This window comes from Piliocolobus tephrosceles, chromosome 1, assembly GCF_002776525.5.
Source record: "Piliocolobus tephrosceles isolate RC106 chromosome 1, ASM277652v3, whole genome shotgun sequence".
Taxonomy (NCBI): Eukaryota; Metazoa; Chordata; class Mammalia; order Primates; family Cercopithecidae; genus Piliocolobus; species Piliocolobus tephrosceles.
This window is the reverse complement of record NC_045434.1, coordinates 100,859,986-100,874,467: the sequence shown is the minus strand read 5'-3', so window position 1 is coordinate 100,874,467 and position 14,482 is coordinate 100,859,986. Positions and strand designations below refer to the sequence as shown.

General features: G+C 38.9%; 1 protein-coding gene across 2 annotated transcripts in view; it reads left to right on the top strand.

Annotated features, from left to right (window-relative positions):
- Positions 1-14,482, top strand: part of PDE4DIP (phosphodiesterase 4D interacting protein) — a 220,591-nt gene that overhangs the window by 142,964 nt on the left and 63,145 nt on the right. For both annotated transcript variants that reach the window (XM_026456724.1, XM_023222705.3), the window contains 9 exons: positions 4,685-4,816; positions 5,863-5,982; positions 6,217-6,309; positions 6,449-6,661; positions 9,387-9,545; positions 11,083-11,196; positions 11,379-11,516; positions 12,282-12,461; positions 13,396-13,590. In XM_026456724.1, coding sequence (XP_026312509.1) covers positions 4,685-4,816; positions 5,863-5,982; positions 6,217-6,309; positions 6,449-6,661; positions 9,387-9,545; positions 11,083-11,196; positions 11,379-11,516; positions 12,282-12,461; positions 13,396-13,590 — 1,344 coding nt within the window. The remainder of the gene's footprint in view (positions 1-4,684; positions 4,817-5,862; positions 5,983-6,216; positions 6,310-6,448; positions 6,662-9,386; positions 9,546-11,082; positions 11,197-11,378; positions 11,517-12,281; positions 12,462-13,395; positions 13,591-14,482) is intronic.

Sequence of the window (14,482 nt, the reverse complement as noted above, 5' to 3'; positions counted from 1 at the left end):
ATGTGGCATTTAATTATGATGCCATTTTCTCTAATAATTTAAGATGTCAGGGAAAATAGATGAATTGGGCCCAACGTGTTTGTAAATAAAATGGGCAGCATATCTATTGTTTAAATCCGGTTACTTTTAAGCTCCTTAAGAGCCTTATGACAAAACCAGTGCTAGATAGGACAATGGCAGACTGGTTTTTGTCTGTTTCTCTGAACAAATGTGGAAAGAATAGAAATAATGTAATTTTTTTTTTTGGTAGTTCTCCTTTTAGCTTGTGGAAACACGAAACCATGAAAGAAAAAAATGTTTCCTTTAGTTCAGTTCTGCCACAAATATGGAGAAAACCTTTTATCTTAAAGAGCAAGATTGTTCTGTAAGGTCATTTGGATTCCTTTGTTTAATCTTCCACTTACCATATTGTATGCACTATTAAATATTGACATCAGAATTCCTCCTGATTGCTTTTCCTCTTTCTTTTTTTCTTTCCTTCTTTCCCTCTCTTTTTCTTTGTTCCTTTCTTATTTATTAAAGAAAAATAACAGTGTAGTTCTGCTTACTGTATTCTGATATTACACAAAGTAATTTATTTCCCTTCTACAGAATTTATGTATGACAACCTAAAGCTATTCAGATATCTAAAGAAAGGTTTGAAGCCTTATTCTAGCTGGTAATTCCCTTCTTTATTGTCTGGCCCTGAACTAGAAAAGCTATGATGGGAGGGGTGTGGTCCCTTAGTAAACAGCAATGAGCTCTGGCCCATGTGCAATTTCCCTTTCTATCTAAATTCAAAGAACAGGAGATCGTTGCTTTAAACCTTGCAATGCCAAGGTCTGCTCCTTTGTGACTATAGTAAATTTATCCCACTCATATTTTAGTTATAGGAAGTGGATCAGGCCCTTTGGAAGATGTTGGCATTAGATGCTGGTAAAAGATTAGGCCTTTAATTTGATGGTAGTCGATGGTTCTTGTCTGTCTCCTAGTATTAACAATAGGGTTGACAAATATAGCAGTTTGAGATCTATAACTCACTACTGTGAGGACTAGAAAGTGCCAAGAAAAATGCTGTCAACACAAAAGGTCTAAACACTGCCCTTAGCCTAAAAGTCTCATATTGTGCAACACTAGACCTGGAAGCAGTTCTCTTTTCTGATACTGGAAAGCCTTTGTCCTAATTATGAGTGAAAAGTGACTTAATTTAAAATATATTAACATTTCCACATGATTTTAGTACCTGAGTGTCTAGAGAGTAACACTGATTCTACCAAATCAGGTATTACTTATTTCATGGGCTACACTATCATTGTAGGAGTAACTGTTTTATGTACTTGATACTTCACAAGAATTCATTAAGTTGTCGGCTTAGTGGTACTTGCTAAGTGCTCTTTCAGCAACTGTTATCTGCAAGGACATTTTTCTGAGATGTAACATAGTAAATTATTACAAATAAAGAAGAAACAAATATCTTCCAACTTTTAGGTCAGTACATTATTTATGGAAAAAGAGGTTTCTTATGATTATTCATGTCAAGAGTGATTCATGTGAGATTCAGATTCATGTATTTTCCTGTGCATTCTTTGGCTTTAAAGTTGCTGTTCGAATATATGTTACATACAGTCGTATTTCTAAGAGAGCCACTGAAGGCCTGTTTTCGTTTGTTTTTATTGTTCTTATGCATTCATTAAACAAAAACTTATGATCTCTGCAGTATTCCCAGCATTATGGTAGGCAATGGGTTTATAGAAATGAGAGATACATTCCCAACCTGAGTGAGAATCCAGTTCAGTTTAATTGGATCTTTTTCCTGATTTCCCAGGAAACCTTGGACTAATTACTTCTCTAAGTTTCCATTTCCTTGTATGTAAAATAGGATCGGATCAGATGGTTAGTCTATAAAGTTTCCTTCACCGCTCTAAGATTGTTTGGTTTTAAGTAAATAAAGATGACCCCCTTCCTTGCCATGTTAAACTTGAAGCTCTTTTCTGTAATTCTGCCTGTTGTAGTTTGAATTTCAAAATATCTTACTGTAGATATTATTGTTGTTTTACACTGAAGAAGTAAGAAGCCAAATTTTATAGAGGTGGTTTTATCATTAAGTAAATGGTAAATTTATTTATTAGTTAGAATCGTTGTCAACATCTATTAATGCGGTTACTTTGCCCATGGTGTGACATGGTTCATGTTGCCTCAGGTGAAAGCTTCCTGTTATACCCCCAACAACAAATATCTCAAATAATTTTTCCAAAAGTCATTATCTTTGCTGCTTTTTTCCCTCTCCCTCTATCCAGTCCACCAGCAAGTCCTGTTAGCTATACTTTCAAAACATATCCATATCTATCCATTTATTTCCCTCTCCCTTACTAAGCACCAGAACCCAAGCTACTATTGTCTTTCACCTGCACTACTGCAGCAGCCTCCTACCTGGTCTCTCTGCTTCTATTGGTGCTCCCCAGTAATTCATTCACCACAACGTGATCTTTTCAAAACTTGTGTGTGATTACCTGTTAAAAAACTGTGGTCTATTCTCATTTCAGTTAAAACGAAATCCAGTTCATTAACCCTGTTGTCTGAAGCTGGATGTGACCTGGTGCCTGCCTGCCTCTCCACCTCATTGAGTGTCCCTATCCCCTTTGCCCACTATGCTCTAGCCCTGTGCTATAAAGTAAGCCACTAGTCTTAGGAGCTGTTGAACCCTTGAAATGTGGCTAGTCCAAATTGAGATGGGCTGTGAGTATAAAATAATACCTTGAATTTCAGACTTAGGAAAAATCATGTAAAGTGTCTCAATAATTTTATATTGTTTACATGTTTATGATAACATTTTGGATATTTTGAGTAAAAATATTTTGTTAAAATTAAGTTTCCCTATTTATTTTGTACTTTGTTCATTGAAGCTACTAGAAAATTAAAAATTACATACAGGACTCACATTATATTTCCATTAGAGAGTGCTATTCTAGCCACAGAGGCCTTTCTCTTTTCCAGGCTCATATTCCATTAGCTGTTCTTTCTGCCTGTATTGTTCTGCTTATCTTTGCAGGACTGATTCTTTTTCTTTCAGATCTCTACTTAATGCTGCCTCATAAAGACCTTTCTCTGATCAAGCAATTTAGAGTAATTTACCCACTCTGTATTATGCTTTCCTATTTTGCCGCATAGGGCTTGTCCATAATATTTTTTGCATTTCCTTGTTTGTTTATCATGTACTCCCCCCTCCAACCCCTGCAAAATATAAGTTTCAAGAGCACAGGGACTTTGTCTTGCATGATATATCTTCAGGACAATGCCTAGCACATAGTTAGTGTGCAACAGATACATGTTATGTCAGCATTGTATTCCTCACAGTGCCTCACATGGTGCTTTGCTTATTATAGCATTTAGTAGGTGTTAGAAAAGTTGATAAATAGCACTGGAGGAATAGAAAAGATTTTTCTTCTGAAATCTTTATATTTCCAGTCAGTTGCTAGCAGGAAGGGATTTAAGGTAAGCTGTAACTCCACTGCCTTGAAGGTGGTAATCAAGTCTGAAAATGTGAGCGAAAGAAAGAATGAATAGCAGTTGTCTTTTTTCCCTTAATGAATTTATATTCCTATTTGGAATGGAAGAGGGTATGGAGGCGGGAAGATCAAATGTAATTGCCGCAGTAAATTTGTAAAGTTTTATTTTAACATCCTTAGCTTGTAATGATTACTAAGAATGGTTCAATAAGTTTATCTTATTGTCCCATATACAAATTGTCCCATATGTAAATCATACTTTTTTTCTCCTGAATCTTTTAAGTGAATCGATATTCCTATAAAATATGTCTCCTTCCCAGTTCACTATGGATTATTTATCTGTGCTTATGCTATAAATCTGCCTTTAAGTAGGCACATCTATTTTAAATTTAGTTTATTCTCTTTTTATTTCGAAGTAATTTCAAATGTACAGAGACGTTGTAGGAGAAATACCAATAACTCCCATATACCCCTTACCCAGATTTACCAGTTGTGAATATTTTGTCACATTTGCTTTATAAACTCTCCCACTCTCTGTATTTGCACAGTATTTTTTTTTAAATTCTTGAACCATTTGAGGATTAGTTATAGATAGTGTACTCCTTTACCCTAAATACTTCAGCATGATTTCCTAAGGACAAGGACATCTCTTATATAATTACAGCACAATTATCAAATTTAGAAAATTAGACATTGATAAAATACTGTTATCTAATATATAGTCCATATCAAAATCTGCCAATTGTTTCCAATAATGTGAAACAAGCATGTTGTAAGAAAGGTAGGTGAAATGTAACTTCTCTCAGGAGTAGTATAAGTTTGATGAGTATGCCTTTTCAAGTCCTTGATTAAAAATAGAATAAAGCAAATATTTGGTCATTGTGAGCATCTCCTTTATTAAATCCTCCCCTTCTCATTGAACTCTGAATTACTTGCTTTCAGTGAATAAACATGTAGTGTTTGTGTGAATTGGTAGGGAAAAGTGGAAAGGGAAGCTGGGGAGCATAGTACAAATGGGGGTGAACCAGTGTTCTTAATAAGGAACAGGCCTGTCTTTAGGAATTCATACTGATAATTTATGCAACAAATCTGATTCTCTAAATCTCTGGCAAAAGATGCAACAGATATTTTTGAAGATAGAAATAAAATTTTGTTGGCCGTGTTTAACTCACCTTACTTGTTTTGCTGTTTCTTCCTAGCCCATGACTGAAGAGTTACTCAAACAACAAAAGCTGAATTCACATGAGACCACTATAACTCAGCAGTCTGTATCTGATTCCCACTTGGCAGAACTCCAGGAAAAAATCCAGCAAACAGAGGCCACCAACAAGGTATGATGAGTACTATCCCCTAGGAGATGACAGGGTTTTCCTGAGGATGTGACTGGCTCTAGCCTGAGTCTGTCAACCTGTGTAGGACTTGGGAGATGGATACTGTGTACTCCTTGTGCTCTAGGGAATATTTCATGTAAAGGTGTAGTTCTTCCCTTTATTCTTATCAAGATTTTAGCTTGTTCTGTAGAGATCGTAATTTCTGGTGCTTTTCAGGTGTGTAATTAAAACGTGCATGCAGGCCAGTGCAGTGACTCACGCCTGTAATACCAGTGCTTTGGGAGGCCAAAGCAGGCGGATCACAAGGTCAGGAGTTCAAGACCAGCCTGGCCAACATGGTGAAACCCTGTCTCTACTAAAAATTACAAAAAATTAGCCAGGCATTGTGGCAGACGCCTATAATCCCAGCTACTTGGGAGACTGAAGCAGGAGAATCACTTGAACCCAGGAGGTGGAGGTTGCAGTGAGCCAGGACCATGCCACTGCACTCAGGCCTGGGCAACAGAGAGAGACTCTGTCTCAAAAAAAAAAACTTGCATGCAATCTTTCACTGTAAAAGGCACTGAGATAGGAGGTCTGTGTTTTTTATTTTAGCTTGTTACTACTTTCTAGCCCATTAATTTTAATGTCTGGCTTAGAAGAAAATTGCTACAATTTGGGATGCTGAACTTGTGGCCTCTGTGCCCCTATAGTGCCCTCTTCTATGCTAGGTAGCAGAAGTTCTTTGGTCCTTGTATAAGGGATCCATGCTAGGAACCACTTGCCTACTTGGTCCATGTGGACAAGTTCCTAGTGTGGCTGCCATCATAGAGAGATCACAGTGCATGAAAATTGAGACAATTTAGTATTGAAGGAAGTATTTCATTTCTTCTGCTACTATTTGTTGCTGGTTGACTTACCACTTTAATGGTTACTATATGTGGGAAAAATAACAGATAATATCCCCTAAGAAATTCTTTAAATCCAAGATTTGAGGAAAGGCTTTATTCATTTGAGGCTAAAAGACATCATTGACCTAAAAAACTATTTTTCTTTGCTGAATTCAGATTCTTCAAGAGAAACTTAATGAAATGAGCTATGAACTAAAGTGTGCTCAGGAGTCGTCTCAAAAGCAAGATGGTACAATTCAGAACCTCAAGGAAACTCTGAAAAGCAGGGAAAGTGAGGTAAAATATTTAGCTCTCAAGGACCTGTGTGGAAACAATTGGTCAAAGTAGACAAGTATTTTATATTTTGTCAAAATGAATATTGTCAGACTAACAGATCTTAGCCTGGAGAAATTGTAGCTTAACCTCGATTGATATTTTGGAATAGTCACATTGCTAAAATCTGTACAGGTGAGATAATGGAATTTATAATTAGTTTACTAACATGTTTGATATTCCCTCTCTCATTTTCAGACTGAGGAGTTGTACCAGGTGATTGAAGGTCAAAATGACACAATGGCAAAGCTTCGAGAAATGCTGCACCAAAGCCAGCTGGGACAGCTTCACGTATGTGAGGGTCACATAGGACGGGAGAGACTTCAGTTGGGGATGTGCCATTTTGGTTGCAGTCTTGATTTTATTTTCAGTCTTCGTGGGAGCTCAGTGCTTGCCCTCCTTGTGACTGTGATTTCTACTCTCTTTTCAGAGCTCAGAAGGTACTTCCCCAGCTCAGCAACAGGTGGCTCTGCTTGATCTTCAGAGTGCTTTATTCTGCAGCCAGCTGGAAATACAGAAGCTCCAGAGGGTGGTACGACAGAAAGAGCGCCAACTGGCTGATGCCAAACAATGTGTGCAATTTGTAGAGGCTGCAGCACACGAGAGTGAACAGCAGAAAGAGGCTTCTTGGAAACATAACCAGGTAAATCATTAACTATTTTATTGCCCTAAATGCTGACTTTGCCCTGATAATAACTTTTTAGCAGGATAGTTTGTGTTGAACCCTTGAGTCAGTTGCATAATCTTAAGTATTTCAGTTCGACACTTGCTGCCCTTGTACCATATGCTAGTTATAGTAAGTCCCCTTTTATCCACAGTTTCACCTTCCATGGTTTCAGTTATCCGGCGTCAGCCACAAACAAAAAGCATTAAGATATTTCAAGAGAGACCACATTCACGTAACTTTTTTTTTTTGAGACAGAATCTCACTCTGTCACCCAGGCTGGAGTGCAGTGGCGTGATCTCTGCTCACTGCAAGCTCCACCTCCTGGGTTCATGCCATTCTCCCACTTCAGCCTCCTGAGTAGCTGGGACTACAGGCGCCCGCCACCACGCCTGGCTAATTTTGTTTTTGTATTTTTAGTAGAGACGGGTTTTCATCATACTAGTCAGGATGGTCTCGATCTCCTGACCTCGTGATCTGCCTGCCTTGGTCTCCCTCATGTAACTTTTGTTACAGCATGTTGTTATAATTCTTCTATTGTATTGTTATTGTTAATCTGTTAGTATGTCTAACCTGTAAGTAAACCTTTCTCATAGTTATCTATGTACAGGAAAAAACAGTTATACACAGGCTTCAGTGCTATCTGGTTTCAGGCATCCACTGGGCGTCCTAGAATGTATCCCCTGTGGGTAAGGGTGACTACTGTATTGAGTTGTGCCCTGGAAATACAAGGATAAATAGCACAGGCTCCTTTCTTTTAAGTTACTTATAGTTCAGTAAGAGAGACAGTCACATAAGCTGAGTTTCAGAGTGGTAAATTCTGAAGGGGATGTATATATAGGGTCCTACAGGAATATCTAGGAAAGGAGTCAAGGAAAAGGAATCAAGGAAAGCATCATGAAGGAGGAGACATCTGAAGTTATTCTTGAAGGATGGTTAAAACCAGTCAGAAAAGTGGGGAAGAATCACTAAGGTCAGAGGAATGACATACGTAATAATCAGCCCTGTCTTTTATTTTTTATTTTTGAATAATAAAATATACAATTCTTTTCTTTCTTTTTTTTTTTTTTTGAGACGGAGTCTCACTCTGTCACCCAGGCTGGAGTGCAGTGGTACTATCTTGGCTCACTGCAAGCTCCACCTCCCGGGTTCACGCCATTCTCCTGCCTCAGCCTCCTGAGTAGCTGGGACTACAGGCACCTGCCACCACACCCAGCTCATTTTTTTTTGTATTTTTAGTAGAGACGGGGTTTCACTGTGTTAGCCAGGATGGTCGTGATCTCCTGACCTCGGCCTCCCAAAGTGTTGGGATTACAGGCGTGACCCACCATGCCTGGCCTTTTTTTTTTGAAACGGAGTTTCACTCTTGTTGCCCAGGCTGGAGTGCAATGGTGCAATCTTGGCTCACCACAACCTCCACCTCCTGAGTTCAAGCGATTCTCCTGCCTCAGCTTCCCAGTAGCTGGGATTACAGGTATGCACCACCATGCCTGGCTAATTTTGTATTTTTAATAGAGACAGGGTTTCTCCATGTTGGTCAGGCTGGTCTCAAACTCCCAACCTCAGGTGATCTGCCCACCTTGGCCTCCCAAAGTGCTGAGATTACAGGCATGAGCCACCACGCTGGGCCAAAATGCACAATTCTTAAATGGTTCCTTTATCTTGTTAGCTTAGAGCGTATATATTTAAGATTTAAAAGATTTTTTTTCGTGGTCTCTTTTCTTAAGCTCTTTAACACTCAGGTTTAAAAGTGTAATTTTTGAAGGATCTCCCTAGTTTAGTGGTTTGGAGATTAAATATTAGCCCTGAATTTCCTTTTGAAATATTAAAATTTCGGCCAGGCACAGTGGCTCACACTTGTAATCCCAGTAGTTTGGGAGCCCAAGGCCAGTGGATCATGAGGTCAGGAGTTCAAGACCAGCCTGGCCAAGATGGTGAAACCCCGTCTCTAGTAAAATTACAAAAATTAGCCAGGTGTGGTGGCAGGCATCTGTAATCCCAGCTACTCGGGAGACTGAGGCAGAGAAATGCTTGAATCTGGAAGCCAGAGATTGCAGTGAGCCGAGATTGTACCGCTGCACTTCAGCATGGGCGACAGAGTGAAACTCCATTTAAAAAAAAAAAATTAAAATTTCAGATGTCTGGGCAGGGTCGGGGAGTGGTGGAGGGATGGGGGTAGAAATAATTCTTAACTTTTTGTTATTTAGCTAGAGGAAACATTTTCCCAAGATTTGTTTGGTTGATGAGAATATGTATTTTGGGAGCTCTCTAAAGTAACAGATGATTTAAAGATTACTGAGTTTATTATTAGAAAGATAAATATGGCAAACTAAGAAAGAAGACTGATGGTCTCTATGAGATCTTTAGAAAAAAGGATGATAGGAATAGTTTATCCTTGAGCTTACTGTAAATAATCCAGGTTTACCATAGGACAGATTCTCATTTAATGGTTCTACACATGTATCCTTTTTAAGCCAAAAAGTAAGTATTGAACTATAATATCAAGCTTACGTCCTACCCATTCACAACTTTTACAATTTTCCATATCCCATTCAATTCATGTATAATACTTCTATAGCAATTTTAATAATAGCATCCTCTACTGCTCTTTCAGTTTATATACCTTGAAAATTTTAAGGCCTCTATATCTAATAACCATGTGACAATTTTAGATCTCTTTAGAAAGGTAATATGTTTAATTCAGGAATTGCGGAAAGCCTTGCAGCAGCTACAAGAAGAATTGCAGAATAAGAGCCAACAGCTTCGCGCCTGGGAGGCTGAAAAATACAATGAGATTCGAACCCAGGAACAAAACATCCAGCACCTAAACCATAGTCTGAGTCACAAGGAGCAATTGCTTCAGGTGAGTTTACATGATTTCAATGAAAACTGAACTCTGACATTTGTTTATATAAATTTAAGATATTATTCCACCTGTGTTGAGTCCCCGCTATATGGAAAACATTTGAGAGGTGGGAATCAAGAGGATTCAAAATAAATAGAAAATATAATTTGTGAATTACGATGCTTACTAACAAGTGTAAAAAACAGTACATAGGCCGGGTGCAGTGGCTCAAGCCTGTAATCCCAGCACTTTGGGAGGCCAAGACGGGCGGATCACGAGGTCAGAAGATCAAGACTATCCTGGCTAACACAGTGAAACCCCGTCTCTACTAAAAAATACAAAAAACTAGCCGGACGAGGTGGCAGGCGCCTCAAGTCCCAGCTACTCGGGAGGCTGAGGCAGGAGAATGGCGTGAACCCGGGAGGCGGAGTTTGCAGTGAGCTGAGATCCGGCCACTGCACTCCAGCCTGGGCGACAGAACGAGACTCCGCCTCAAAAAAAAAAAGGAAAAAAAAAAGAAACAGTACATAGAGCCCTGATTTAAATAGTTTTTTTATGAAGTCTTTTATAAAGACTTAATATTCAGAAAATAGTCATTAAGTACCTCTGTGAGTCACACACTTTTCTGGGTGTTGGGAAGACAAAAGATTTGGCTACTGCTCTCAGTTTAATAGATGAAGACAAAAAACTGTACAGAAACTTCCACAGAGTCATTTTGACGATAGAATGAAAGTTTGAGGGGAAAATGGAGCATTAAGAAAATACTGGCCGGGCGCGGTGGCTCAAGCCTGTAATCCCAGCACTTTGGGAGGCCGAAACGGGCGGATCACGAGGTCAGGAGATCGAGACCATCCTGGCTAACACGGTGAAACCCCGTCTCTACTAAAAAATACAAAAAACTAGCCGGGCGAGGTGGCGGGTGCCTGTAGTCCCAGCTACTCGGGAGGCTGAGGCAGGAGAATGGCGTGAACCCGGGAGGCGGAGCTTGCAGTGAGCTGAGATCCGGCCACTGCACTTCAGCCCGGGCGACAGAGCGAGACTCCGTCTCAATAAAAAAAAAAAAAAAAAAAAAAAAAAAAAAAAAGAAAATACTGATCTGTTCTGCCACCTACTCTAAGCTTCAGTCACATTGAATCCACTACATTTCACTGAATGTACAATTTTTTCATTGTATGCGTAGTGTGCATATTTTTTTTCTCTAGCATACAGTCCTCTCCCTTCTTCACTTAGGAAATCCTAGTCCTTTAATTAAGACTCTCCACAAATGTTACCTCCTCTGTGAGGTCTTTACTGACACCTGCAGGCAGAGTTAGGCAGTGCATCCTGTGTTCCCCTGGTAGCTAGCATAGGATGCAGAACAGTTAATTCTATGTGTTGTGTCTATCGTATGTTGCAGAATAGTTTACAATTTATATGTCTGTTATCTCTGCTAAACTTGTTATTTTGAGGAGAGTGATCACATCTTGTTTTTTTTTATCCTGAATAACTAACAAATTACTTGGCAATTTAGTTAATATTGGATAAAAGAATAAAAGAAACGATTTTTTGGTCTCAGGAATTTCGGGAGCTCCTACAATATCGAGATAACTCAGACAAAACCCTTGAAGCAAGTGAAATGTTGCTTGAGAAACTTCGCCAGCGCATACATGATAAAGCTGTTGCTCTGGAGGTGTGTATCATCATTTTGCCCACTATGCTATGGATTATTCTATCTGCATAGGTATTATAGAAATTTGTGTTTACTTAAGTTTGCTGCTGTGGGATTTGGTTTTTTAGTCTGCCATCTTGTGGAATAAGAGTGATCAGGATAGTAAATCTTACAGAGCTTTAGGAGTCTTCCTTTCCTTGCAGCGGGCTATAGATGAAAAATTCTCTGCTCTAGAAGAGAAAGAAAAAGAACTGCACCAGCTTCGTCTTGCTGTGAGAGAGCGAGATCATGACTTAGAGAGACTGCGAGGTGTCCTCTCCTCCAATGAAACTACTATGCAAGTGAGAGCAAAACCTATCTCTGACTTGGTGTTCCTCTCCCACTTGTATTCTAAGCCCGAAGCATGACCCCCTTCCATCATTTTCTGAAAACCAGGGATTTTGCTTTATAGGGGGGGAGAAAACCAAAAATAGCAGTCACTAGTTCCATCATTGTCGATTAGGAAGTGAGAGATTTTAGCACTTCTACTTTCTTTTGTAATATGAACTTTGTGAGGAGAGCCAGTGAATATTGATTTCTGTTTACATAGTTCTGATTTATTTCCAGTTCTTGTTCGTACATAAATACACATGCACACACACTGTCCTCTCTCTCTCTCTCTTACTTTTACTGAAGCATTACCAGGGTGCAACTATTAAATTGTGTCTTCTACCTTAATATTATCTACATGTCCATGAATTGCCATAATTAGAACACTTGTTTATCAATATTTACTGTGAGCTTTTTTGCATATTTATTTTAGAGCTTAGGTATCTATCTGCCACTTTTTTGAGAAATCCTTTATAGTGTAGTGCACTTCCTCCAAAATGCTTCCTTTTATCATATATTCTATATTTAATCTCTCCACAAACTAGATAAAAGTTTCTAAAAACCAAAAAAAAAAAAAAAAAAAATAGATTAGCTTGGCATTGTTAGATCAATGCTCTCATCTTGCAAATAAAAATAAATTGATGGGAGATTATTTAAAAGTGGATGTAATTTGTTGTTTATCCTGAGGAGTATGGGGTAATCGTTTTGACTGATGATTGCTCTCTTTATGGCTGTAGAGTATGGAGAGTCTCCTGAGGGCCAAAGGCCTGGAAGTGGAACAGTTATCTACTACCTGTCAAAACCTCCGGTGGCTGAAAGAAGAAATTGAAACCAAATTTAGCCATTGGCAGAAGGAACAAGAGAGTATCATTCAGCAGTTACAGACATCTCTGCATGATAGGAACAAAGAAGTGGAGGCAAGACTTCAGTTAACTTAAAGGCAGTTGATTCAGTGATTATGTAATCTCAGCCTTGGATTAGGACTCTTCAGATTGGGAGGCCTATGACCCAAGTCTTTAATTTCATTCTGTGCCTGGGCAGGTCATTGACTTTCACTGGGATTTTTTTTTTCCCCATATCTAGAAACTTAAGTTGGCAATTAACTTTCTCAAAGAAGATATGTGAGAATGAATGAGACTTAAACATTGCCTCTTCCATCTGGCAGCTATTAACCTTTGTTAGTTATGGTGTTCATGCTGGAGCAGGTGCTGTTTTCAGATCTCAATGGATATTCACTCGCTGAATCTTCACAAGGCCATGAGGCACATTCTATTATCCCTGTTTTGTAGAGGAGGAAACAGACTTCTGAAGCTAAGTAACTTGTCCAAGCTAACACAGCTAATAAGTAGCAGATCCAGTATCAACCTAGGCAGTATGGCTCCTCCGTTTCCTCCACCATGTGCCGGCGGTTAGTACAGAAATAGAAACCATCACTATGATAGCAAATACAGTGTTTAGTATTCCTTTCAGCAATTCGTTTTACGCTTCCCCCTATAAAGTTACACTGGGGGAAAACAAATAAATGAACTGAGTGTCCATTTATCCTCATCTAACATTAATTGTTACATGCCCTGAACAAATAGGAAAAAGACTTATTTCAGAAAACAATATGTATGTAAGTGGCCACCAGAGATAGTTTTCTGTATTGTTTGTATTCATTCCTGGGACATGTATTTAGAGACTTCTGTGTTCCAGGCCTGTGCTAGATCTGGTAAAACAAAAATAAGTAAAACGTGATACTTACTCTCAAGAATCTCACACCTCTTTCTATGATAGATTCTTATAAGCCCTTTAATATTTAGTAGAGGCAGTTCTTTCCTCCAGAAACTTACAGTGTCCTTTCTGCATTAGGATCTTAGTGCAACATTGCTGTGCAAACTTGGACCAGGGCAGAGTGAGATAGCAGAGGAGCTGTGCCAGCGTCTACAGCGAAAGGAAAGGATGCTGCAGGATCTTCTAAGTGATCGAAACAAACTAGTGGTGGAACATGAAATGGAGATTCAAGGCCTGCTTCAGTCTATGAGCACCAGGGAGCAGGAAAGCCAAGTAAGGATTAATGCACAGATCAGAAAAGTATCATGTAGTGCATTTATAGTCTGCAAACAGGAAGCATTTGCAGACTATAGATGTGCGTATATTTATATATTTTATAGTCAACTCCATTAGTTTCTTTCCTTCTATTTATTACCTAGACCACAGTTTCATTTATTTACTTACTTATTTAGAGGTGGGGGTCTCGCTGTGTTGTGCAGGCTGGTCTTGAACTCCTGGGCTCAAGCAATCATCCTGTCTTGGCTTCCCAAACTGCTGGCATTGTAGGTGTGAGCTGCTGTACCTGGCCTGAGACCACAGGTTTACATTAATCATCAAAGTATGAAAAATTTCTTGAAAACCTTGCATTTGGAAGGGTGCCTAAACAATACATGTATCCATTAACTTCATTACATACATTTTCTTTTCCTTAATAATCTGATCATTTTGAGAGAAAGGCATAGGGGTTGTGAGTGTTTTAATTTTGATTCTAAATTATTAAGACTTGAGTGATATTTTGCATTTCCAGTCAAGGTATGGGAAAACTTACACTCAACATGTTTACTCTTAGTTTTTATAAAATCTGAGTTATCTTAAGAGGGAAAAAGATTGTGTTTTTCAGAGGTCATGGTGAGAATAAATCTCATAATAGTATGGGGTATATTAATTTTACAATATTTAAGTAAATTCTTTTTTTTTTTTTTTTGAGATGGCATCTCCCTCTGTCACCCAGCTGGAGTGCAGTGGCACGATTTCGGCTCACTGCAACCTCTGCCTCCTGGGTTCAAGAATTCTCCTGCCTCAGCCTCCTAGGTAGCTGGGATTACAGGCATGCACCACCATGCCTGCTAAGTTTTGTGTTTTTAGTAGAGATGGGGTTTCACCATGTTGGCCAGGCTGAAATGTT